Source organism: Sceloporus undulatus, chromosome 2 (genome assembly GCF_019175285.1).
Source record: "Sceloporus undulatus isolate JIND9_A2432 ecotype Alabama chromosome 2, SceUnd_v1.1, whole genome shotgun sequence".
Lineage (NCBI taxonomy): Eukaryota > Metazoa > Chordata > Lepidosauria > Squamata > Phrynosomatidae > Sceloporus > Sceloporus undulatus.
Genome location: NC_056523.1, coordinates 242733466 through 242759286, shown reverse-complemented (window position 1 = coordinate 242759286; position 25821 = coordinate 242733466). Strand labels below are relative to the sequence as shown.

General features: G+C 38.4%; 1 protein-coding gene across 2 annotated transcripts; it reads right to left on the bottom strand.

Moving 5' to 3' along the window:
- Positions 1–25821, bottom strand: LOC121920196 (COBW domain-containing protein 1-like). Of its 2 annotated transcripts, XM_042447261.1 has the most exons (16): positions 25711–25821; positions 23163–23327; positions 21220–21306; positions 20120–20216; positions 19543–19634; positions 16198–16257; positions 15720–15757; positions 12634–12680; positions 10155–10241; positions 9197–9241; positions 5941–5997; positions 5287–5338; positions 2999–3067; positions 2761–2826; positions 1580–1709; positions 1–1002 (listed from the first exon to the last, which is right to left on the bottom strand). In XM_042447261.1, the coding sequence occupies exons 2-16, from the start codon at positions 23305–23307 to the stop codon at positions 929–931; spliced, it is 1146 nt and encodes a 381-aa protein (XP_042303195.1). In that variant the 5' UTR covers positions 23308–23327; positions 25711–25821; the 3' UTR covers positions 1–928. The 2 variants fall into 2 exon arrangements, 1 of the variants encoding a protein (XP_042303195.1); XR_006101694.1 differs by lacking the exon at positions 25711–25821 and having other exon boundaries at positions 2790–2826.

Below are 25821 nucleotides of genomic sequence, written 5' to 3'. Positions count from 1 at the left end.
TTTATTTCAGTGGGAACTTTATTAAACATTATTGTTTATAGCCAATACCTGCAGTTTCTAAGAACAACTGTAACCAATGGATACAAATATGGTACCAGACTCTGGCACACTGGGGAGGGGGGGAAATGCTGGTCTCTCACTTCAGAAAGACTAGGTCCCTAAATGTGATCTTTTAAGTCTTGATGCAGGACTATCATTGTTTGCTCTTCCCTAGCAACCACTTTTAAAGCTCTGCCACTGCATTCAGTTGGAAATACAGTGTATATATTTCATTGATTTGCACAATAGATCTATGCTTTAATCAATAAAATTTTCTTGAATTCAGTAAACTTTTTCCTCATACGTAACATCTAATAAGATTACTGTATCTGTTGTGCTTGAGAAAGACGTTTCCCTTTGGTTAGCTGCTGTTAACTTCTTAACCTTTTTTAACACTGTACTCATTAGGAAGTCATAGCAATCTTCCTTTAGTAACTAAATTTTCAACAAGGCAATCAATACACAGAAAGGGGGAAGACCAGGGTTGGGGAAAGTCTAGTCTTCCAGAAGTACAAGTCTAGTCTTCCAGAAGTACAACTCCCATCAGCCCCATTAGTGTGGACAATAGCCAGGGATTATAGGAGATGCAGTCCAATACTATCTCAAACAGTTGCAACAGTTGCAAGGCACCTAAAGTGTATGAGAAAGTGCTTGATTACAAGTGTTCTTTCATGTTTCACATTATAATTACTGCATTATTTAAATATACATTCCAAGGCATAAGGAACAAGTTTATTCAATGTCTTTAATGAAGAAAAAGATGTGCTGACTGCAGAGAAATTCATATTTAGCAGCAGAGCAAAACCAGAAAAGTAGTCCAAGATATTTTAAAAACTCAGTTGTTCTAAAAAAAATTAGGTATTGACCAGCTTTTCCTTGGAAGGTGACATCAGCCATTTTCCTCTCTCTTTGTCACAGTTGTTATAAAGACATCTTTAAGGATATCTTTATCCAAATTCCTACCTATGGACAGAACAACACAAAAAGAATAACATTATTAAAGCATTAAAGTATTGAGGAGTGCCTATATTATTGAAAGAAGACAAATGGACTAATCAGATGCTCTGCAACTTTGAGAGATGGGTGAGAGTTACAGGGCAAGCTTCTCATACTTTCTTTTAAAATCTCTTCCAGCCATTTTTGGCTTACCTAAATGCAAGAGGCAAGGGTAGCTCTCACATCAAAACTCATATTCTGTTTTGATGTGGTGGTAACTTCTTGGAAGAACAGCAGCATTCACAAAAGGACAAAACTCTTCCAAATCCACACTCTTCATTGATTATATAAAGTATATATAAATAAACATCCAAGCTACAAAACTGCTAAAAAAAGAAACATCCCAAGAAAAGGGGATACTAAGTGCTGCTAAAAATACCATATTCATTTTAGTAAGATTGGACATATCTGAAAAATACTATTTCAAATTTGTAACACATTTTCTGCTCTACAGTACTATATCAAAACAATATTATTGATTATATTCTTTGCAGAATCAGAGATTTTGTATAACGAATGTTTGAAATGCATATATTTGCCTTACCTATTAAAACTAATCTATTTGTTCGTTCATCCTCTTCTGTCCATTTGACAGTGGTTTCCTCTAAATCATATAGCTCGTGAACACCTTGAACTATCACCTGATGAGGTTTGTCTTTGATAGACACAAGTCCCTAATTAGAAATAAAATTAATTAGAAGTTTGAAATGACTAGTTCTATACATTCATTTTAAGCCATGCTAACACTATGTATAACTGAAACAGGCGGGCAGTGAAGTGTGGCTTCTGGCGCAGCGTTTAGATGACACATGCCCACAGAGGGGCCAGAAGCCACAAACGAGCAGACGAAGTCTGCCCTTTGCTGGCAGCCCATTTGGGACTGTTGGTGGCCCAAATTGGGGCTGGGTGCGTGTGGTTGCTGCAATGTTGTGCTGATCGAGGCAGGAGTGGCCTCTGACTGCTCTTTTTGCTCCATCTGTTTGAGGCTGTAGACAACATCAAAATGAACTAAACACATTCCGTAGGTTCACTTCTTAATTTGGGGAAAAAATAGAAAGTAAATCTAAACTAGCAAAAATACAGAAAATATCTTTGAAACGTTTCAATTTTTTTAGTCTACCGTTAAGTTATTTTACAGTTGTATTTTGGTCTACCAATCCTGATATTACAAAAATAGATTGATTTAACATTAAGAATTTTGAGGACAGTCCCTTGAATGTGACAAGAAAAATAGTAAATAAATAAATAAATAAATAAATAAAAATCCTCCTCAACTGGCTAACAACATAGTCATAATCAAAAAAAGGATCTGTTCTGAAATTATTCCTGTGCCACAGAAACCACTGTAGTATATCTGCTTCCCATGCATTTTACCAATGTCAGAAACCTCCAACATGGCTCCTTTTTACATCATCACTGCCTTAGATTGGGAGATACTGTATAATATTTATGTGGGAAGGAACTATGCCATAGCATATCTCAAGAAGGTAATGTATTCTTATTACGCAAAGAGCATGGTAAGGAACCATGCTACACAGGCTTTGGCATGACAAAGTTAAATTTCTGAACAGGTCATACATTTTTGATACGACACAGCTTCAACTGATAACATCCAAATTAATTTAGGCTTGGCTGATGTGCATGTTAGCTACTTATTATGCCCAATCAACAGCTCAAAACAAACAAAACTTCTGAAATTTTTGTTGGTAAAAATGAGCACTGAACCTTGAGTCTTATGACTTCCATGGGGTTACCTCTCTTGTCTTTGACATTCTTCTCCCACAGCAGATTCTACAAAGAGATAAGGAGTTTTAAAATTTATATATTAAATACTCTTCCTGTGGGAAAAGTCAAGAGTGTTTAAATCATCATTTTCCACAGCCATGGTTGTTTATGTTTCCCATACTGTCCTTTGTTTGCAGAGAACAAACAAAAAAGTGAGCTGGGCCTTTAAGGTACTTACTTGAACAAACACATTTAGGTCTTCTTCAGCTGCACTTCCTACTACTTCAAATGTTGATGTAATAATACTCTGAAAATACATACATATTGCTACATTTAGTTCTTCAGCAAGGGCAAAATACTTTCCAATAAATAAAACAATACTATATTTCCAATTCAGGCCCGGGCACAATGAATATAAAATCAAACACCTAAAGAAAAGAGTCAAATGGGAAAGCAACAGCCTCAATTTACCCATCCTTCAGTTGGTGTTTTTTATGATTATATCTGCTTTTTTAATATGTTGAAACTCTTTACACAGACCAAATTCAGTAACTAAAGGCACATGTAGCTTCAGCACAAGCTCTGACAACAGTTACAGCAGATCCAACATCCAACACCTTGTGTCACCTGGAATTCCATACAAACATTTTCTTATCAAATGTTAAACTTGTAGTTTATAGTGACGTAGTTGTCTGAAAAAAAAAATCAAGTGAGGCTTAAGTGACTTTCCTTGAGTTTTACCTATATTTATGCCACATAACAGCTCCATGCATCACCATGAAGGCATCAAGCAACACCTTGCTGAGGCAACTCCAACTGTTATGATGTCACCACTGAATCCCATTCTGACTATTCTGTGTATATTGTGTGCCATCAAGCTGTTTCTGACTTATGGCAACCATAAGGTGAATCTATTATGATTTTTCTTGGCAAGATTTGTTCAGAGGAGGTTTGCCATTGCTTTCCCCTGAGACTGGGAGGATGTGAGTTGCCCAAGGTCATCCAATGGGTTTCAAGGTTGAGCAGGAATTGAACCCTGGTCTCTAGAGTCATAGTTCAACATTCAAACCACTATGCCATACTAGCTCTGGTTCTATTACTTATTCATAAAATATACATTATACACAGGTCTCTTGAAATGGGAACTACCTCTTCTTTAGACTAATTTCCATTTAGCAGACTTACAAATATATAAGTGAATTAGATGAACCTTGTTTTATCATTGAGTTCAATGGTAGAGCTGGGCCTCTAAACTAATTCTACCCCTAGCTGGTGATCAAATTTAGCTGTTGGCTAAATGGGGCCTCTAGACAGGTGTACACCCTCTTCAAGGAAGATGGACCCCTAAAGGTTATATAGTGCAGAGGTAAATGAAGAAAACCAAAGTGCACTAATGTGACCCATTTCTCTGTACCCATTAGCTATGAGAACTGTACAAGCAGGTTAGCAACAGAAAAAAGTTAACCCCCCAAGTCCATTTCCAGCCTTCATATCTTTCACTACCTCAAGCTTTCAGGCTGGTGCAAAAAGTATTAAACAAGGTTGTTAATACAAGTTGACTCTTTCATTGGACAACTAGACATTTGGCCATGATGCCAAGAAGGACTCTAAAATGCATCTGTCTTGTGACAGAGGCCCAACACATTATAAGAGCACACTCTTTCATGATATGGATCACCCATGAACCTCTCTTCCATAATTACAGACACTCATTAAACCTGGCCCATGCAAAATATATACTAGAACTAGAGGTAATAAAGTGATTTACATGTTGGCTTGTAATAAAAGTTTGTCCAAAATTTAATGGACTTTCTCTTGTGCTGCCATAAGGGTTTTCTGTTTGCTTATATGAGGCATCCATTGACTGAACAGTTTCTGCTGCAAACTAAAAACAAGTGGAACAAGCAACAAGCAATTGTATAATTGCTACAATCAATATGATGCAGTAAAATGATTCAAATCTTAGCTTCCATATACATCAGCCAAGACTTTTTCTGACTATTCTGATCAGCTATAAATAACCCATCCCTCCATCAGCAAAGACTACATGCTAAGTGTTACCTCTGGTGTCATTCAAGAGACAGTGGTTAAATCTGACTTATGCTACAGGACTGCTAAGTGAATATATCTGGTCTACTCAGAGAGAGAGAGAGAGAGAGAGAGAGAGAGAGAGAGAGAGAGAGAGAGAGAGAGACAGAGACAGAGAGGCTAAAAATAAGCTACATTGATAAAAAAAATAAGTTACTTGATAAAGATTTACATATACATATACCTCCAAACTGTAATATTTTCAAACAAAAAGTAAACAAGTCCTTAAGTGCTTCTTTCCATCTTTTTATTCAGAGGGCTGCATAGTAAGTTCCTTTGTATCCTAAGGTGACTGATCAAAAGAAATGCCTGGGATTCTGAGGAAGAAAAAGTAAGATCTGATAGCACTGTATGTGCAAGTGGTAACAAACACTCTAGCAAACCATGCTTAATGTGGAACCACAGTACAGGCAGAAGGGTGAAATGTGATGCAGTTACCTTGTCTAGATGTGGGTGAGGTGCTTCCTCAAGCTGCAGCCTCTGCCAAAAACTTAGAACAAGTAAACAGCATTTAGCATTATGTTGAGCAGAAACACAAGGAATCTGTCATTCATATTGTGAATACACACACACACACACACACACACACACACACACACATTTCTGAAGTATGGTGATCCTATCACAGGGGTTTTCTTGTCAGAATTTGTTAAGAAGGGGACTTGCCCAAGGTCACCCAGAAGGTTTCTATGGCTGAGAGAGGATTCGAATGCTGGTCTCCCAGTACCCTAGTCCAACACTCAAACCATCACACTGGCTCCGTTGTACTAGAGTGCACAAATATTTTTCCAATTGATCAGTGCCTGTAATTTCACAAGTTAACTGGATTCACTCTCCATAAATTCATGTCACCTCCATGCACTCATTTGCAGTTGACTAATCTCTGTCAACATATTTTTTAGAACATTACTAATCTAAGCGTATTGACAGCAGCCTCAGATTCTTAAAGACAATGGATAATTCTGCAGTTGCCAAAACTGGGTGTGTAACCATTATGGTTTCTAAAACAGCATCCATGTAACTCCTTCATAAAAGTTACACAACAGCTATCAACTCTAATGATTTATTAAGGAATATAATATTAAATCTTACCTTTTTCCTGAAAAGCTATCAAAAGCATGGAGGTCTAAGACATCTGCAATATCAACTCTAAAAAAAAAAACATAATAAGATTGATTTTCTTGGATACATTTAGACAGCATGAGCAAAAGTTTTCTTGGAGAAACCTCCCCACCTCCCAAATGTGGGTCCTGCCTAGTGTACCTCCCTTAAGGCCTCTCTTAAGAATTAAGGAAATTCGATGTATCCCAAATATATGGGATGTTGGGAATAGGACTGCAAAAATAGGTAGAGTTCTTTGGGATTGTTTCCTTTTTATTGACCAACGTGATTACAATAGTTATGCTTCCAAGATAAAACATTTTAATGGACACATTAAGTGCATAAGGAAAATCTGTTCTTCCAGTTATGATCATTTGTTCTTTACTTTTCTGTTCTCATAATGAGAAATCCGCCCTGGAGCTGGCCCAAATAGGAACGGAAAAGATCTGCTCCTATTTGTGCCAGTAAAAGGTCGCCTTAAACAGTCCAGCTTCAAGTGCAGGGTGGCTTCTGGGTGCTCTGGTGTGGGGTGTGTAATGACCACATCCCCAAAGCATCCTGAAGCTGCTCCCTTGTGATTGGCTGGGGGGCTTCCGGGGGGCTTGGGAGTGTGCGGTGTGTAAATGCTGTGCTCCCAAGCCACCCAGAAGGTGGCTTAACTTGCTGGTCTGTTCTCGCCCTTTGTCCCAAAGGTGCTACAACATACCTTTGTATATTATAAATAATACATCTATGTATCTATATATCCACCCACCAACATGTAATGTCTATTATTAGTTACTCAGTTTCTATAATATATTAACATCTGTTATGTCAAAATGCAACTGATTAGTTGGACACCCATCTTCATAATTCAGTTCTTGAAACGACATTAAAATATGTATATTTATTTTTCATACTGACAGAGCAACTCTGATCATCAACAACAAAAAGCAATAAATTGGTTATGTGATTTGCCCCCTAGACAGAAGTGCATTAAGAAAGACAAGTTTTTTATGTTCCAAGCTCCCTTCAAAAGAATTTTAAAAGTTAGGGTGAAAAGGTGCTGAAGCTACTTTAACATATTCCTCCTTCATATATGAACAAAAGAAAGAACCATAGAAACAGTAATCCATATAAACTAATGACAGTCACTACAGAGAAGAATTTTTATACAGCAACTGTTTAGCAACAGGATAAAAGGACTCCAGCATGGAGTCGATTGCAAGCAGAATTTCTAATAAGCTATATCAATGGATCTGTTAACAGGATTAAAATGTTTGGAAATGCAGTGTTCAGCTAGTGACCTTTACTGTAGAAGAAGAGGACGTAGTAGTAGTAGTAGTAGTGGTGGTACTAGTTTCATTTGCAACACATAGGTGTTACTATCACTTAATATATGAGCTTTCACACATAACACTTGATACTCACAGTGCATCTGCACCAACTGCAGACTTGCCATCTGCAATTTCAGTTTCTCTGGATGGCAAGCCCTGGATTTTTAAATGGGTGCACGTGCACATGTGCGTGTGCATGTGCCCACTGAAAAGAATGGGACGTAAGATCCCGTGGTTTTTTTATATATCCATGGGGTGTGTGTGTCCAGGAATAGCAAGGGATTACTGCACTTGATTCTCTAGCACAAAAACCCCCAAACCTACCACAACATCTATTAAGCTGTTATAATGGATGCTGGACACAAGAGTGAGACCTGCACTGCTATATAGCTCTTTGTATATAATAGCAGAGGAATAATTCTCAGAATGAAGAAGTCAGTTGAAACAATATTATTCTAAATCTATGTAGCTGATAGGGAATCAGGAAAAAGTAATAGGTTTCTGTCTGCACCTTTGAAATTACACATGTTGGATATCCCATAGTTTGCCTATGTAACAAAACCAAGCCAGTATTGCACTCTAGCACCAGTGTGTGGATAAGTTTTGTGGGCTTTGGGGCTCGACAGAATAGCCCTGAAATGGCGGTGCAATGCTGCCCCTTTCCTAGCTGGATCGGGGCTGTGGAAACCACATGCTGCAGCCCCAATTTGGCCTTTCCAGGGCACAAAAAGCAGCTCCTTTTTGCACCATGGAAAAGGCGCCATGGCTATGCTGTCACAGCTTGGTAGCGCTCCTTCGGCACTGAGTCATATGAAAGCAGTGCCAGAGGAGCGCCATGATGCCATGCACCGTGTGGAGCAGCGAGCAGCATTATGGTGCCCTGGGGGCAGAGTTAGGGTGTGCATCATCTGGACGCGACACCCCGACACCGTCCCCAGGAAAATCTTAATGGCCAGTCTGAAGAGGGCCTTTGTCTAGGTGCAATCATTTTATTCCCTTCCAAATCTGTTTTAAATTTGAAAACATGTAATTAAAACAAGGGTAGGAACCTTCTAGTATTACCATTTGCCATGTTGGCTAGAGTTGATGGGAACTAGGAGTTCATTAAACAATCATAAATAGCCATTTCAAAGCACCAACAAATCAGTTTCAATGTGAATCTGGACTAGGTCTCCACATTAATTTATTTTTTGAAGGGCTATTTCTTCCCCATTAGGGAATGTTTCAGTCCTCAAGAAATATACCATAGAACATGCACTGGTGAATAAGGCAACAGCTTTCCCCACATTATATGTCTGAAGTATCAATGTCCCTGAGAGTCAACTTCTTTAGCAAAATTGTGAACATGGAGAATTGGTGCTATGGTGTGTACATTCCCAATGGAGAATTGGGATGCCAGTCAAGGGACTTCTGCAACAGTTTAAACATAGCTTGACATTTAATTCTAGATACAAAATCAGAATCTGCCTTTAGGGCTTTATTCACAGTAATCTGAAAATTTGTTTTTCACAAACCGGACTGAAATCCAGCCAAAACAAATTACTGTTTTATAATGCTTGGGAATAGAATTCTTTGTTTTGTTTCATGACTCTGAAGCATTTCAATTAATAGCATGGGCAGGCTGAAGAAATGATTCAATGACATTTTATAAAACTTTCTGTCATAGGTATAGGTAATGCAAAATTCTTAGGTTAAACCAGTCTAGCTATGGTCATAGAGTAAAGCAGAACAGCCAGCAGAGTCTAGCTGTTGTCCCTCAGTCTTCATCTTTCATGCACCAGAAACAGTCAAAGAAGAAAGCCAAGCCAAAAGAGGGATCTATGAGTCATTATCTTTCTTTCCTTAGTAAAATATACATTTAAGAACAACAGGGAACAATCACAAACGGGATAAAAAGTGGAAATTACTAAGTGTGCTTTACATTGCATTACCTTGATCGCTGAGTTTCTAAAATTTTGACAAGTCCATTTATGGACCTAATAATTTCAAAAAGAAGAGAGAGAAAGTGATTAGTGTATGTCAAGAACATTGGTACTCAGTTACACAGCCAAATTAACAACCCTGTAGCATCTTTTAAGACATTAAAATTTTTTACTATAACCTGCTGCCCTCTAAAACAAAACTAAATAAAATAAAATAAAAAAGGGCAAACTGACAAAAATAAAAACTCCACCACAAACATCTCTGCTCACCAAACCCCAGAAATCCAGGTCCAAAAAGTGACCTCCTTTCCCCAGAAGATGAACCCATTATATCCATTCATTGCAGAAGCTATCAGAGTGTCTTAAAGTTGACAACTCCATAGCTCCATCCAGGACTGGAAACTTCATTGAGTGGTGCCTGCATCAGTGATCCTGTCTCTACTATAGGATTTAAACTGACTGCATAAGCCAAGATGGCTGGTAGAGAAGAGTCCAAGTCCTAGCTGGAGCTCTGAGACACAAATCAGTTATGTACTATGGGTTAAGGTTTTTCACTTCTCCAATCTGCTGCTAGAATAATACCTTAGCGCTTCTGGTCCATAGAGTGAATACCCTCTTCTTTCACTTTTAAAAATTTCAGAGTGACTAAGCCACTGATATAACCTTCTCTTGAAAATATTCATATTAAATGTTGACACTGATACATATTAAAAATCTAAGAATGAAAAAGGAGTGAGTTATTCACTACACAGACACTGTAAAGCCTGCCTGACACAAACAAAAGCAAATGGTAAACAAATGTAGCTGCACATTCATCAAACAAAAGGGATCTTTCTCTTGAGTCCTAATGCATTTTGTCACAATTGTCATGTGGTGTGCAATTCTAATTCCTTCCTAATACCATAGGAAGGAAACAGTAAATATTCAAACAAAAACCCACCAGCCACGATAACATATTTACACTCACCTAACAGCTGTTTTCAGTTTCATCAGAGCTTCTTGTGAAACCAAATCAGTCTTATTGATGATTATAAGATCTGCAAGTGCAATCTGTCTATATAAGAATGAATGGATCAATGAACAAACATGAGAAGTGCATGTGAATTTGTGACTGCCTGTTGGTACACTCTGGGGTTTTGGATCCAAACATATCAAGAACATTAAGACAAAACTGTTACAAGGCTTATGCAATTTTTAAAATAAAAGTAATCAAGAAGTGCAAGTAATTAAAACTTAAATTATTATTTCACTATTTTGGGATTTTTTTCCATAATCCAAAAGACACTTAAAAGGGAGTAAGACCTATTGGACGTTATTGGACTAGTTTCCAAGTGGTCATGTTTTGGATTATGCTCTCAGCAAACTAATATTTTACAATGCAACAGGGATGTCAAACTGTATCTACCTATCATAAAAGGGAAAAAGAACCAAAGAATGGTTCACGAGAATTATAGAATCTATGTTCTATGATTCTATGATCATAAAAGGGAAAAGGAACCAAAGAACTAGAACAAAAGAACCAAAGAATGGTCCAGGAGAAAAAAAATACATTTTAAATAAAGTAATACAAATCTCCTCCTGGATTCTGATACAATATACCAAAGGAGCTATCCAAAGAGCTACTTTAAGAATGTTCAGGGTTTTTACAGTAGCAAAGTTGTTTCTATCTTTGAATTGGAGATCCACCTGTAATACCAATTGTTTTGAATATCCACAGTTTCAAACTTTATCATGTACCATGGGTGTAGAGAAGTTGTTGTTCAAGAAACAGAAATGTAAAGTCTCTGCAAGCACAGATATAATGTGTATGCTTTGTTTTACATTCAGAAGTTATGCCCTTGACCCTTAAAAACAAGGTTTGAAAAACTGGGCTGATCTCTGTACAGTCAGCCTTCTCCTTATGCGGGGGATCCGTTCTGGACCCCTCCACATAAAGTGAATTCCGCCTATGCTCAAGCCCCATTGAAAACAATGGGGCACGTGCATGGCGGCGTGCAGGCACCACGGGCACGCACGCCCATTCAATTGAATGGGACGTGCCACCCCTTCCGCCCCACGCACTCCCCACGGCTTGAGCGTGTAAGCTCAAGTCTGTGCAAAGCACGCCCACATATGATGTGGGCGCGCTGTATTTACATATTGTCATCCTCATCTGCATCTGCTTAATAGAACACTTTGTAGTTATATCAAACTAGAATTTACTTTTATATCTGAATTAACAAACTTGTCACTTTGGTAAGTCATCCACCTCAGTCTTCAATCCTGATTTGTAGAACTAGTTCAAACCACAGTGGTTCAGTCTTGATTTAGCACCAACCTGCTGTTGATCAAACCCAGAAGTTAAGTTCCATTAACTTAAACTTGTGACAGGAAGAGGAAAAAGAACTCTGAGGTCTAAAGCAAGTTCCTAGTCCTCCAAACCATATTTTGGAACATAACATCTGAAAACAGCCACTGTGTCTTAGCAGTAAGTTGGGATTTATGGCAACCCTCTGAATAAGGAACACACTCTTATTAACAGCCTTGCTAAGGGGTGCATCTACACGGTAGAAACCACACTGTTTGACACCACTTTAAGTGTTGTAGTTCCAGCCTATGGATTCCTAGTATTTGTAGTTTACACGGTCTTTAGCCTTCTCAGCCCAAGAGGACTGGTGAATCACCAAACTACCAATCCCTACTTTGTAGTACATTAGAATACTTAACATATTATCTCAATAATCCTTCTAAAAAACAGATAAAGCTCAGTGTTATTACTCACCTATATCAATTATAGATTGGCAACTGAGACTGGGAAATAGAATATTTTTAATTTATGACCAAGGTAAGTTTCTTGTGGTCTGAGCAGGGGGTTCTTCCATCCCCCTTTGAATATAGTGTCCACATACTCAGATTACAGATCATGCTTGGATGATATTAAATAGAGGTGTTCCAGTTCACACTTTAAACCTATATGGCCCCAACTCCCCTTTTGCGGTCCTTGGGTACCCCAGGACATCCCCACAATCACAAACACACACAGGTTTTTAAAAAGTCGCCTCCAAATTGTTAAAAAATGCACAAACTCCCTACAAACTGTATCAGTGTTGCTTTCAACAGATGTGCAACCCCCTATATAATGGGGGAAATGGCAAAAATTACTGAAAAAGAAACTGGAAGTGATGTCCCATTAGCTCCGGTTTTATTTTTGCTCTAGGTTGCAGCCTGATGGAAGTGTGGACTCATGGAACTGGTCCCCATTCCTAGTGCAATTGTCCAGCATTATAGTTGGAAATGACAAAGGGAAACTAGTTCAGAGAAAGCAGCTCACAAAACATAAACAGGTAGAAAGCAGTCAGGTCTACAAATCGAACCTCAGCTTGGCAATACTCTTTTTTGGTCAATACTCCATTACAGTATCATGCTTCTTACTTCAGAATAATAGAAAACTGTTACTGAACTGTTACCTTGCTGCTTCATTGATGAGGCCACTGGGTTTTTCTTCTCTCAGGTGCTAAAAAAGATTTTTTAAAAGACACAACTAGAATTTAATGCAATAAATAAATAAATAACAATTTTCTTTGTAGATTAAATTGCTGACAAATACTGAAGACAAACTAGCAAGCAATTAGCCTATAATTAATTGCAATTAGCAAGTCAAACCTCACATCTACTGTAACTTCTATTTCAAGACTAATAAAAGAACATAGATGCATTTAGGATTCACTCTGAAGGAATATATTTATTTTTCACTTACTCCCTTCAGATGCAACTACAGTATTTCACTACTGAATTTGAATATACAAAAGCATGAAAAGAAAAGAAAAAACAGCAGACCTCTTTCAGTTAATAGCAATTGGTAATATTTTATACTACATCTTAAAAAAAATCAACTGCATAATGTCTATTTATTGTCCTGACATATTCAGTCAAAATTCTTTTCTGACTAAATGGTTTGAAGCTTGAGCAATAACAGGGAGACTGGAAACGGACATCTTTTTTGACCTTTTCTCTGTAACTCCACATTCATTTATTCTTTTGCATTAAGTGCTGTCAAGCTTTGTAGATTTGCAAAGAGCAACATCAGTGGCTTTGGTTTAGATTCTCAGAGCTGTGACCTGTCATTGCAAGTTGTCCAATCGTTTGCCTTTTGATTAAAACATGAATATTTCAGATTGTTGGATGACAATCCCATTAGAGTGATAGTCCATGATATCAATTACCACTTCAGTTTCAATTTGGCTTGGTAGCCACAGGGTACAATTTTTCATCTTTACATGGACTATGTTGGATCCATGAAGCGTGACATCCTTAAATTGCTGCCTATTATACCAGTGTCATTGCTTGTATTGCCTCCAGGATTCTTTAAATCACAAGCCAAGGCAGAGGTCAAGCTTGGAAAGCAGAAGAATTGGACAAGTTCACCAATTCTCTATACAAAGAAAAAAGTTATTTATCTGGCATATGACTGAGAAAATGTGAAAGCACCTACCATACTGCCAGCATGTCAAGGTTTGTACATATTTACTGATTTAATAATGCAGGAGGTTGCATTGAATCTCAGAGATCTTGAACATTACACTTTTATTACTGTATTTCAAAAAAAGTTTACAGGATTTCTTTCCTAAATAAAAAACCCTACATCACAATGTGATGTATCAGTGATCAGTAGTGATGTACCACTGACAACGAATACATGCAAATACATAGTGATCAGTAATTACTCATAACTTCATTCAACATAACTATGTTTTTATATTGTGGCTTGCAACCATCAAAATGTGGAACACAGCTAGACAAACTTTCAAATATAATCTTTGGTATCAAACTGAAGAAGTATTAGAAGAAATGATATGAATTCAAGTATTCCTCCATAATTAGCTATTCAGATACAGAAAAACTTATTGTATGTATAATTTAGAGTGTGTTGCAATTGACTTGTTTGTAATCTTTTATCATGTTTGAAATGCAATTAACTCTTTTGTGATCTTTAAGTTTGTTTCTTAATCACACAGTGCTGGTTACTTTGATAATTAACCAGAAAGTTTTACCCATCCCCCATTTCATTTCTTTTTCTCACTCCTTTCCCTCACTCATCCCATCCTGCTTTTTAAATCATCTCTGTCTTCAGAGGATCACATACTTTGAAGGGTTTGGTAAGGCTGGAGCTTTGAGCCAAAAGTCAGTTGTTGTTAACTGCTGTTAGCACAACTTCATCTTATGGCAACCCTATGAATGAGAGACCTTGAAGTCATTCTGTTATCAACAGCCTTGCTTATGTCTTGCAGACTCAGGTCTGTGGCTTCCTTGACTGAGTCTATCAATCTGGAGTGCAGTCTTCCTCTTTTCCTACTGCCTTCTACCTTACTATTACTGTCTTTTCTAGTGAGTCATGTCTTCTCATGATATTCCAAAGTAAGATATGTCCAAAGTAATCTGATTCTAATTTTGGGAAGTGGGTCAGGCTGAGAACTTTTCAGCACTCCCTTGTCCTGTAAGGGGTTACTCACACTGTGAAAATAATCTGGGATGAATCCAGGTTAAATCTTTGTTGCTCACATGCATCCCAAATGCTCTCAATTCAGTTTTTTTGGAGGGGCTACCAAAAAACCTACTTAACCCGGGATAATTGGTATGTTTCCCCCCCTGAATTTTAAAAAATGATTCACATCACTGGAAGTGTGAATAACAATCCGAATAGACCCAGGATTTAATCTTGCATGCCTGGCTGTATCTTTCTCCTTTCATGAGGGGAGAGGAGGACTCTCCCGCTCTCCTTTTCTCCCTGTCCCCACCGTTTTTTGGCAGCTGGCAGTTCCAGGGAGCAGTGGGAGATATTTAATATAGTCCTTGTGAAATGTATTCACTTGTCAGTAAATGATACATTTACCTGTTCACATGTTGCCCACTCCAAGGCAGGTAGCTGTAGCTTTCTACAGATTAAATTGTCTAGATGCCGATGGCTTGGCCCAGGAGCTGTTGCTTTTAGTAATAAACGCTTCTGCACCACAGTATGTTTTATCATGGTATACTAGATAGTAATGGTTGTGATTCTACTTTCTGACTTCCAACCTCTTCCTCTTTCCTTAATAAGCATCACTAGAAGTCTCAAAAGTTCCAGCGCCAGGAGACCTTACAATATACAGTTCACCTCTCTGTACATACCTCATCTACCAGAATGATTGGCATTCTGCTAATTATAACATGAAGAAAATTTGCTAATGAGCTACTTGGGATTCAACTAATGTGTCTGTTTCTAGAAAACCATAAAGGTTCAGTGTTTATTACTGGACAGTGTGAAAGGGATAAACTGAGATTGTCCTAGTTTCAAGTTCAAATCTATGTCATTTCTGTGTCATTTGGAAGGCTCATGAAGGCAGCCATCACACAGATCAGAGACTGATACCTGCAAAATTGAAGCAATGAAGGGACGTATGGACTAAGTAGATGTGCAGGATACTTAAAGGCATGTATAATTAAGCACCATAGAATATTACAACTACCACACATTTCTCTTATTCTCTCCTTAATGACTTAAGGTATATTATTTTACCTGTAGTCCATACTTTGCATCAACAACAGATACAATGCCTGTAAAAAGAAGTTTGTCAATAAGAGTCTGAATCTGCATACAACCAGTACAAAAAAACATAATGTTCTTCCTTTTTTAAACACAACAACAATACTGACTTTGGAATTTGCTTCACTATTCTTTAAACCAGAGAACCTAATACGGTGCGCCTGTGCCAAACGCGGGCATGCCATATGTGGCTTGAACTTTATGTGGAAGGATAAGTCACGGGAGGTAAAATGGCACACGTACCGTGCGGCACACAGAAGTGCTCTCCCATTAAAATAAATGGGGGGTTGAGTGTATGCATTTCCCCCCATATGCAGAACGGATCCCCCACATATGGAGAGGGCCCACTGTAACTCTCAGTCGGCAACATAGTTTGAAATTAGCACACACTATACGCAACAATTTATTGAACTCATATCTCCCACAACCCCACCATGATTAATTTTCTTACCATCAAGATAAATGTCACTTCCTAATTCAGCATCAACCCAAAACATGGAGGCAACAGCACCTAGCAAACAAAACACATAAAATATACTCTAAGCAGATTTTTAAAACTAGCTACAACATTTTCAATTTTCTATATTGGTAAAGTGAATTCAAATTCTAATAATTCTAATAACTAAATATATAACTGATAAAGTGCATTTGCTATGAAAGCAAGCTATTGCAAAGCACATGAAACATGTACTTGACCAGCATTGTAATGAAAGCTCTGACCAATGTGATAACTACCGTGATTCCTTACCCCTATATCTATTCAGGACAATATAAGTCAACTTTCATAGAAGTTAGGTCTTTGGAAATCAATGGTCCATATTTCTAGGCACTCAATTCTATTACAGACTAAGCAAAGGAAGCATGACGTCTGAAACTATTATTATTATTATTATTATTATTATTATTATTACTATTATTAATTTTTATATTCTTTTAAATACATTATTAGTTCATATTATTTAAATCTTTAATTGGAAATAACAGTTGTAAAGAAAAGTAAATTTATTTTGTCATTATAATTTTTTTTTAAAAAAACAGGGCACACTTTCAAACTATGTATAGCATTAAATTATCATAATATTTATAGCTCACAAGAGCCAGCATGGTGTAGTTGTTTAATCATTGGACTATGACTCTGGAGAACAGTGTTTGAACCCCCCCCCCCCATGAAAACTGACTGGGTGACTTTGGGCAAGCTACATTCTCTCTGCCTCAAAGGCAGACAAAAGCAACTCTTACCAAGAAAATTCTGTGATAGGTTACCTTGGGGCTATCATAAGTCAGAAACAATTTTTTTTACAAGTCATATTCCAAAGACAATACAAACACAATTTGTTTTCAATTCAATAGTCAATGCACTATAATAGTAATCCAATTATTTTATAAATTACCATTATAAAGCTTCAATTATCCAAATGTTTTGTCATTACTTAATACAATCTATTCTGAACTTTTCTAAAACATTTATTTATATTATTTACATTCTATCTTTATTTGTTATTCTCATATTAACACTTTTGGAAGTCAGAAACAATTTGAGGGTACACAACAAGATGCTCTGGAGACTAACATTGATTTATTTATTTTTCTGTTTCAATAAAGCATTGTCTTGAAAACTAATGAAATGACATCCTGCAGTACCTGATATTTTTTTCTTTGTGGAAAAGTGGGAACGTAATAACATTTACAACAGATGAATAATGCAATTAGTGAAGTTTCTACAGGGTATTATATTTTGAAAACTACGAAATGAAAATCTGTTTTGACACCAGCTGATTCAATATGTACATTGCCACAATATTAAGGATGCAAGAAACGGACAACAATGAAAGCATTTGATTTTTCAAAAGCTCACAAATCTACCTGATGTCAACGCTGTCTTAAAAAAATGAATCCCACAGACAAAAACAATGACAGGTGAAGCCATTCCAGTGTCTGAAGCTGTCCAACTGAACTGACAAGATGTGGTCTCCCAAGCATCAATGGGTGACAGGACTAAAATACCTGTCAGCTGTTTACAGTGATTACTCATGCAAGATATAGCAAGGGCCACAAAATCTAATGGTTTCCAGGTATCTATTGATTTTTTCCTCAAATGCCTTAATAGTTTTTCAATGTAACTGAAATAGGATTTGTGTATAACAGTAACTGAATCAGTGTCCTTTCTTTTAAGAAAATTACTTTACCATGACAGTTATTTAGCTTTGAGCTCAAGAGTGTCAGTCTCCTTAACAGGAAACAACTGAATTGCCAAAAGGAAGTCTTTTCACCTCCTAGCAAAAACTTCTGGCAATACTTTTAATTAAATATTATTCAAATAATATTTTAGACAGCTTTTTATTCACTAGTGACAATTATTTATTTATTTATTTTGCAATATATATTTATTGCTGTACAGGTAAAATATAACCCTGTTCCCATGCTTTTAACATATTAAAAATATTATAGTAGCACATATTTGATATTGCTGAAGCCCCCAGATAGGTACAATTAGATTTCAAATACAGTACTCTTATATATCACTTGCAATTGTTCTGAAATATCATCATGAACAACAAGATATTAAGCCTAATTTTAACATGGTTCCCAGGAGTTAAGTCCAGCTGAGCTGACTTGAAAGGTAAGTCCAGCTGAACTGACATGGCTTGAAAATGTTTTTTAAAAATCCCAAAAGCAAACCTTGATTTTACCATTTTATATAATGGGCACTATTTTACTATGCCATTGTATACAATGGGACTTGAGCATTCATAGATTTTGTTATCCACCGAGGGGCCTGGAACCAAACCCCAGAGGATACCAAGGGTCCACTATACACTCAGTGCAACATGTGGCCACATAATGAGAAAGTGGACTCCATGCCAGTGTGTGCACTTCCTCACCAACTCTTTTGCAACCTCATGAACTATCTCCTATCTTGTTCTGAAAGGTGCCCAAACCTGTGGAGCAGATTTTGGGAGAAGGGCACAGAGGGCTGCAGAGGCAAAGAAGAATAAATTAAAATCCCCTCTCTTACCTTCACAAAAACATCTGTTGGATCACAGAGCCTTCTGTGAAGGTAAGGAGCTTGGACACAAGCAAATAAAAGCAACAATGAATCGTGTGGAACATGTGGGTGTCATATATACGCAAATTCTTTACACATGAGGTTGCACATTTTCATCATTTTGTGAGGGATCTATTCAGTTCAGGATTGTGTAAGTGGAGTTCTTCAAGTGTAACCATTTTGCATGTAGTTTAATATTGATTCAGTATTTGTCAGTGCTTTCAATGTATCATTTTATCCAGTGGAAGCAATGAAATAACCATTGTACAATGAGACAGTAAGTGAGCACAATGGTTTGCACAGCCAGTTTCAATCTCTTACAGTCAGTATTCAGCACAAGAGTGGTGTAGTACAATCACTGTGTAACCACATGAGTACAGATTTATACTGCGCAAGTATGATGTAAGATCCTGGCCAATGTAGCATATGTAACTGTGGAATAGTCTCTATTTTATGAATTGGCAGATTTTATATACTATATGTAAGTATATACACAGTTAGTTTTAAAAATATATACAGTGGACCAGAAAACAATGGAAAAAAGGAAGCTGCTACCATTTCCCAGTCTTATCCTAAACATTTCCTTCCACTTTTATGTGGAAAACTACTAACTTCCCAAAGAAACTGTAATCCAGGTTTTAAGGCAGAATTCAATACAGCTAGCAAATTTCTGGTCCTTCAAGACAACAGAAAAATTCCATTTTACCACCCCTGTTTCTCATTCCATTTCTTTTCCCAAAACATATCTACCTGGATCTGCCAATCCCGTTGTCTCTAGCAAAATGTAATCAAATTTGCCTTTCTTCTGCATTAGATTTTCAATAGCCTTTAATCCGTTGTCCCTGTATGAAAAAAGAAACAGCACTTTAAAGAAATCAGAATATTTTTATTTATTTACATTTAAATACATAGGGATTTAATTATTTTTAGTTTTATAGTTATTGAATACATGAATCCTTATTAAATCAACCAGTTCCTTCCACAGGAAATCTACTACAAGATAACCAGGCAGAAGGCTGAACTTTGAAAATATACAAATTAATGCAATATACTCTTTTGGAGTATATTAACAATCACTCAAGTCAGCTAAAGCCGCCAGATCAGCTTTTGAATTTCTGGAAAGGGACCTTTATGGAAGTCTAATGACAATGACAGTTTATACTTATATGGTTGTTTGTTGTAGACCCTCAGGTATCCCTCCTTAGTGGTATTTGGCTTTTATCTCACCTCTGTTTTATTGTGATTTCTTGCAAATTACAATAAAGATTAAATTTTAAAAAAAAACCAAATTAATGCAATAAAAAGGCCCAATTAAAAAAATCCTTACTTTACAGAACAGCATAAACAACCATTTCTGAGCTCGAGCCATTCTTCATAGAGTTCTCCACCCTCACTTACAGCCAACGATTTCTCCAAGGCACTTCCTGAATAATGAAGGAAAAATACAATAATCAAACTGTGTGTTTCATAGAATAAAATGAAAATTCACAAAAAGAGAGCTGTCTAGATAGGATTGCTTATCCCCAGCAGCCATAAGTCAGAATTCAAAAAACGTCAGCATAAATTCAGGAGATGTCCACTCTTCTCAAATTAAGATTGTACGTCTAAATTTTCCTAGGTTTTCTTAAGCCTAATTATTTTCCAGACCTCTCTCCTTTCTTCTGGGTGAAAATACTACAGCAAACAACATTGGTGGCAATAAGGTAGCTCCTCAAACATTACTGCAGATGGTGAGGCATGGTGGATGCTGCAGGACTGCATGTTTTCCACCAGTGCCCTATAGGAATGAATAGAAATGCCAATGCAATCCCTGAACACATACAATGAGTGAATAAGCGTGTCTGCTTCTAAGACCAGAATTGTGTTTTTTATTGTGTAATAGGCAAATTATAGCTTCCCATTCTACAGGAGACGGGGGTATATTTCAAGAACATTTTTAGATTTAGGCTGCCATTCTGTTCTGTAGTTATGTAAGCTGGACACATGATGTTGTAACTTTTGGACTTCATGTTTATGATTGCTAATGACCAAACACGAACCCCAAATCCTACCTCTTCAGCCAGGCAGCGCCTCAGCTGAAGGGTTTCTAAGGTGTTATAGATCAGGGAGGTGGGAAATAACACATGCAGCACTCTCCCAGTTGTAAGGCACATTGAGAAAAGCAGTTGCAGCAAGATCCCAAGGGGTCTCCCCAGGTTCCTTTTCTCAATGCACTCTGTGAGAAGGAAAACACTGCAGACATTATTTCTCAGTACCCCAAATTGCAATGCCTTGGATATACCATAAGGATAGGTTTGGGAGGGCTGGTGTCAGTGTCGCTACAGCAACAGAGCTCTGTCGTCGTAGTTACATTGGACGATGCAGGATCTTGGCCACAGGCAATAACACTGGCACCTGATACACCAAAAATATCTGTGTTTTACCTACCTTCACCAAATTCATTTAGAATAACTGCTATTCTCTTATTATGTTGTTCTGTCAAAATATAATTAAGGAGAGTAGTTTTCCCAGCACCTAGAAAAACAAAATGCATTTCATTAAACCAAAGGGAAAGAAGGAAGAAAAAAGTTAGATTTTTAGAGTCAAAATCATGCTTCCAAAAAGCACTTTAAGCCTCATGACACAGTGCCTAATTTCCAGTTTTGGTGCAAACATCTGACCAGTTTTAAAAGAGTTTTAAATAACTCACCTTTTGCTTTATATCTTCCCGGTGCCGGGAATTCCTAGAATCATAGAGTTGGAAGAGACCACAATGGCCATTCAATCCAACCCCGTCATGCAAGAATACACAATCAAAACCAGGGCTGGGGAATAGTGGTGATTTTGGGGTTACTTCTTGTCATACTCCAGAGTAGGATATTTTTTCTTCATGTTACTCCTACTCCTACTCCCCAACCCTGGGGAAAACCCCTGGTTGCTTTGCAAGGCTGGTGTGTGTGTGAGCACTCTGCCTCCCAGTTCCTTCCCCAGTGCAATATAATAAAATTAATTTTTGTTTGTTTGCATGTACAATATAATAACAGGAATAAGGAATAACAAATATATTTTGTTACTCCTTTTTCCTACTCCTACTTCTGTGAAAACCTCTTACTCCTTTACTCATTACTCCTTACTCCTATTCCTACTCCCCAGCCCTGACCAAAACACCCCTGACAGATGGTCATGTAACCTCAGTTTAAAAACCTCTAAAGAAGAAGACTCTGAGGGAGTGTGTTCCACTGTTTAACAGCTCTTATTGTCAGGATGCTCTTGAGGTTGAATCTCTTTTCCTGTTGTTTGAAACCATTGCTTCAGGTCCTATTATCTGGAGCTGCAGAAAACAAGCTTGCTCCATCCTCAATATGACACTCCTTCAAATATTTAAACAGGGCTATCATATTGCCTCTTAACCTTCTCTTCTCCAGGCTAAACATGCCCAGCTCCCAAATGGTTTCCAGACCGAAGTTGTTCACTGTGAGGTCAGACTGAGGCGTCCAGCCATATGATCAATTTTAAGAGCTTCAATCTAACTTCAGAGTGAGCAGTGGGTGGTGCAGTGGGGCACACATGTGAACAACTGCCTGGTGTTGCAATGGAGGGCCACAGTTAACAGGGGGATGTAGGGGCAGCTCTGGGCCAGAATACTCCAAGCTGCTCCTAGAGTATTTCTGCCAATGTGTACCTAGCCTAAAGGTTCTCAAACAATTAATCTAACACTGAAACAGACTTCAGAGGTGACACATGTTATTAGCACCAGCAGTGGCAGGTTCCTAGAGGTTCTGAGGCTGCCATGCCACACAATCTACCGTATTTTTCACTTCAGCCCAGGGACCGATCAATGTGAGGCCTAGAGGTATGAAGAAGGGTAACACAGAACATTTTTCATAGACATTGACTTAAAACTTTTATTTGAGCTCTGCTGTTGCACACATTCTGTATATACTATGTGCAAGATAGCAGATGCATCACTGTATGATGTAAGATCACCTTGCATTTAAAAAAAAAAGAAAACTACATATAACAATAGAAAGGTTTACTTTGGCTTCCGCACCCCCTTAACCCTAATACGTAGTCACTACGTATTTTTTGGTGGCGGCCGTCTGGAACGGCCGCCACCATGTTTACGTCTTGGACGCATAGCGTCCAGACATGTTGTGGCGCCTATGACGTTGCGAGTGCACCAGTGGCGCCTCGCAGCGTCATAGCTGCGCTGCGGAAAGAAGCTCCATTTTGGAGCTTTTTTTGCGCCGTAACGGAGCCACGCGGTTTGGCTGCAGCGGCTCCCTCGCGGAGCAAACAGCGGCGGCGGCAGATCGCCGCAAAGCGGCGGTTTATAACCCACCTTTGATATAGCAAAGTGACAATTCATTTTGCAATACACTTTTTATTACCTAAGTATCCTGTGATAATAGTAACAGGTATCTTAGAGGTCTTGCTAGACAGACTGTCTCCTTCCACATGGTCCTTTATTTCTGGATCCTTTATAGGAACCAATTCAGGACAATCCTCTTCTTCCTCTATAGAAGAAATTTCCATCTCTCAGTTTCTATAATCTCCTGCCAAATGAAAGACAACAGTTAAGAAATAGTATACTGTACTTAAACACAGGGAAACAAGTGGATGGACTAAAATGAGAGAGTTGTTGTTAGCTGCCTTCAAGCTGATTTCAACTCACGCTGACTCCATGAATGAGACACATCCAAGACCACCCCCCCCATCCTCCACTGCTCTGCTCAGGTCTTGTAGACTCGGGCTGTGGCTTTCTTGACTCAGAGCCTGTACAGACAGGCCAAAATAAAGCTGCTTCGGGTCACTTTGGAGGTATGCTGTTTAAATGATGCATGCGTCCTAAGAGGCCAGAAGCTGTGCCAAAGCCACACTTCACTCCTAAGGACTGGAGCGCAGCTTTGGCACAGCTTCTGGACTCTTAAGATGTGTGTGTCATTTAAACAGCATACCTCCAAAGTGACCCAAAGCAGCTTTATTTTGGCCTGTCTGTATGGGCCCTTAGTCATACATCTGGAATGCTGTCTTCCTCTTTTCCTACTGCTTCCTACCTTCCAAAGCATTAATGTTTTTTCTAGTGAGCCATGTCTCAAGAGGAATATTCCATTTTGTCTTGTTAATGGAAAAGTGGTTGTAGAAAAAATTATAAAAAAAGCTTTATTATCCAATGTGATGACAAAATAATAATAATAATAATATACTGGCTATAATACCACGTCATTCAGGCAACCCATATGTTCAAAATGGTATGCTTTGCCTGAAGATAAAAGCCTCAGATAGTATACAATGTCTAAATGTATACAAAACAAGAGATACCACTTTTGCCAGTAAACATAAGATGCTGGAAACGATGAATCCCAGGTGACATACAAATAAAAATGTCCAAAAACCAAAGTGCATATAATATCATGAATGTATGCACTTCCTAGGGACATATATTGGAAATAAAAGTACACAAACAATAAATCCAAAGAAAACCATATGCGTTTTGACAAATGCCTTCCACAGTGGAAAAATAATAATAATAATAATAATAATAATAATAATAATAATAATTTATTTATGTTTCTTGTCTCTCCCAATGGATCGAAGTGGGGTTACAGACTAATTAAAAGCACAAAGTGTTTACCTTAAAATTCCACTACAAATTAGCTAAAACAATCAGACAAGAGCAGTAGCATCATCAAGCAAGGCAGGAGTCATACACAGACAGAAGCATGTCATTGGTACCAGGGGGGTATTCATATCAAGTGGGGTAAGCTCGGCTAAAAAGCTCAGTTTTAACTGCGTTTCTAAATGTCTCTAATGAGGTCACCGAGCAGATCTCCTCAGGGAGACTGTTCCAAAGTCTCGGAGCCATTGATGAAATGGCTCTCTGCGAGGGAGTAACGTGCTTGGAAGTTGCTATTTCTAATAAGTTCTTACCCGATGTTCTGAGAGTATGTGGTGGATGGTGTGGGGAGATGCGGTCCCTCAAGTAACTCAGGCCCAAGCCATGTAGGGCTTTATAAGTGATAACCAACACCTTGTACTGTGCCCGGAAGCAAATGGGAAGCTAATGAAGATCTTTTAAAATAAGTGTTATATGGTCAAACCTAGATGCACCAGTGACCAATCTGGCTGCCATATTTTGGACTAACTGAAGCTTCCGGACTTGGTACAAGGGTAGCCCCATGTAGAGCACATTACAGAAATCTAGACGAGAGGTTACCAGAGCGTGTACCACTGTTTCAAGGTCCCTTTGGCCCAAGTAGGGTCGCAGTTGGTGTATCAGCCGAAGTTGATAGCAAGCACTTCTGGTTGTCGCATCTACTTGAGATGTCAACTGCAGGGATGAGTCCAGAAGTACTCCTCAACTGCGAACTTCATCCTTTAGGGGAAGTGTGACCCCGTCCAGGACAGGTGGATAAATTTCCTTCCTGGGCCTGGGGAACCTATCACAAGTACTTCCATTTCCTCTGGATAATTCAGTCTGCTCTTATAGCAGCATTATTAGCTTGGAGCCTTCCAGTGCAAGTAGGAAGTAAATTAAATCACAGAATCTGGATCCTGGATACTCCAATGGGTCCAAAACACACTGCAGAGATAATCCAGTTTGACAGCGCTGTAACTGCCATGGATCAGTGCTAGGGAATCCTGGGAACGAGCAGAAATGGACAAGTGGACATTTCTGAAAGATTGGAAACCCTTTTTTTTGCAAGAACGACAACGACAACAAACTACCATTCCCAGAATGCCACATCCTTGAGCCAGGACACTTAAAGCGGTGCCAAACCGGATTACTTCTGCAGTGTGGATGCAGAAAGAGAAGGGGCGCTCCCTCCCATGCTCCCTTGCGCCGCCCTCAACTTGCGGTTGGAGGAGACAGCTGCCCACAGCAACGTTCTACTGCCCCAGTGCGCAGGCGCGGACCCTCTTGGCTCCTCAGCCTACCTGCTGCCTCCCTCATCAGTTCTCCGCCGCGCGACCAGGCAGCGTGTCCCTCACTGTTTCGGGGCCACGATGACGTCAGCAACACGCGCCTCTCACGGTGCTGGGCCTCGG

Bases quoted from the DNA above. Each gene is read 5' to 3' on its own strand.
- LOC121920196 (XM_042447261.1), bottom strand. From the start codon at position 23,307: ATGGAAATTTCTTCTATAGAGGAAGAAGAGGATTGTCCTGAATTGGTT. The intron at 20,217-21,219 runs GTAGGTAAAACA...TTCATTATTCAG, and splicing joins TCTAAATGAATTTGGTGAAG to GAAGTGCCTTGGAGAAATCG. The intron at 12,681-15,719 runs GTAAAATAATAT...AATCTTTTTTAG, and splicing joins ATGCAAAGTATGGACTACAG to CACCTGAGAGAAGAAAAACC.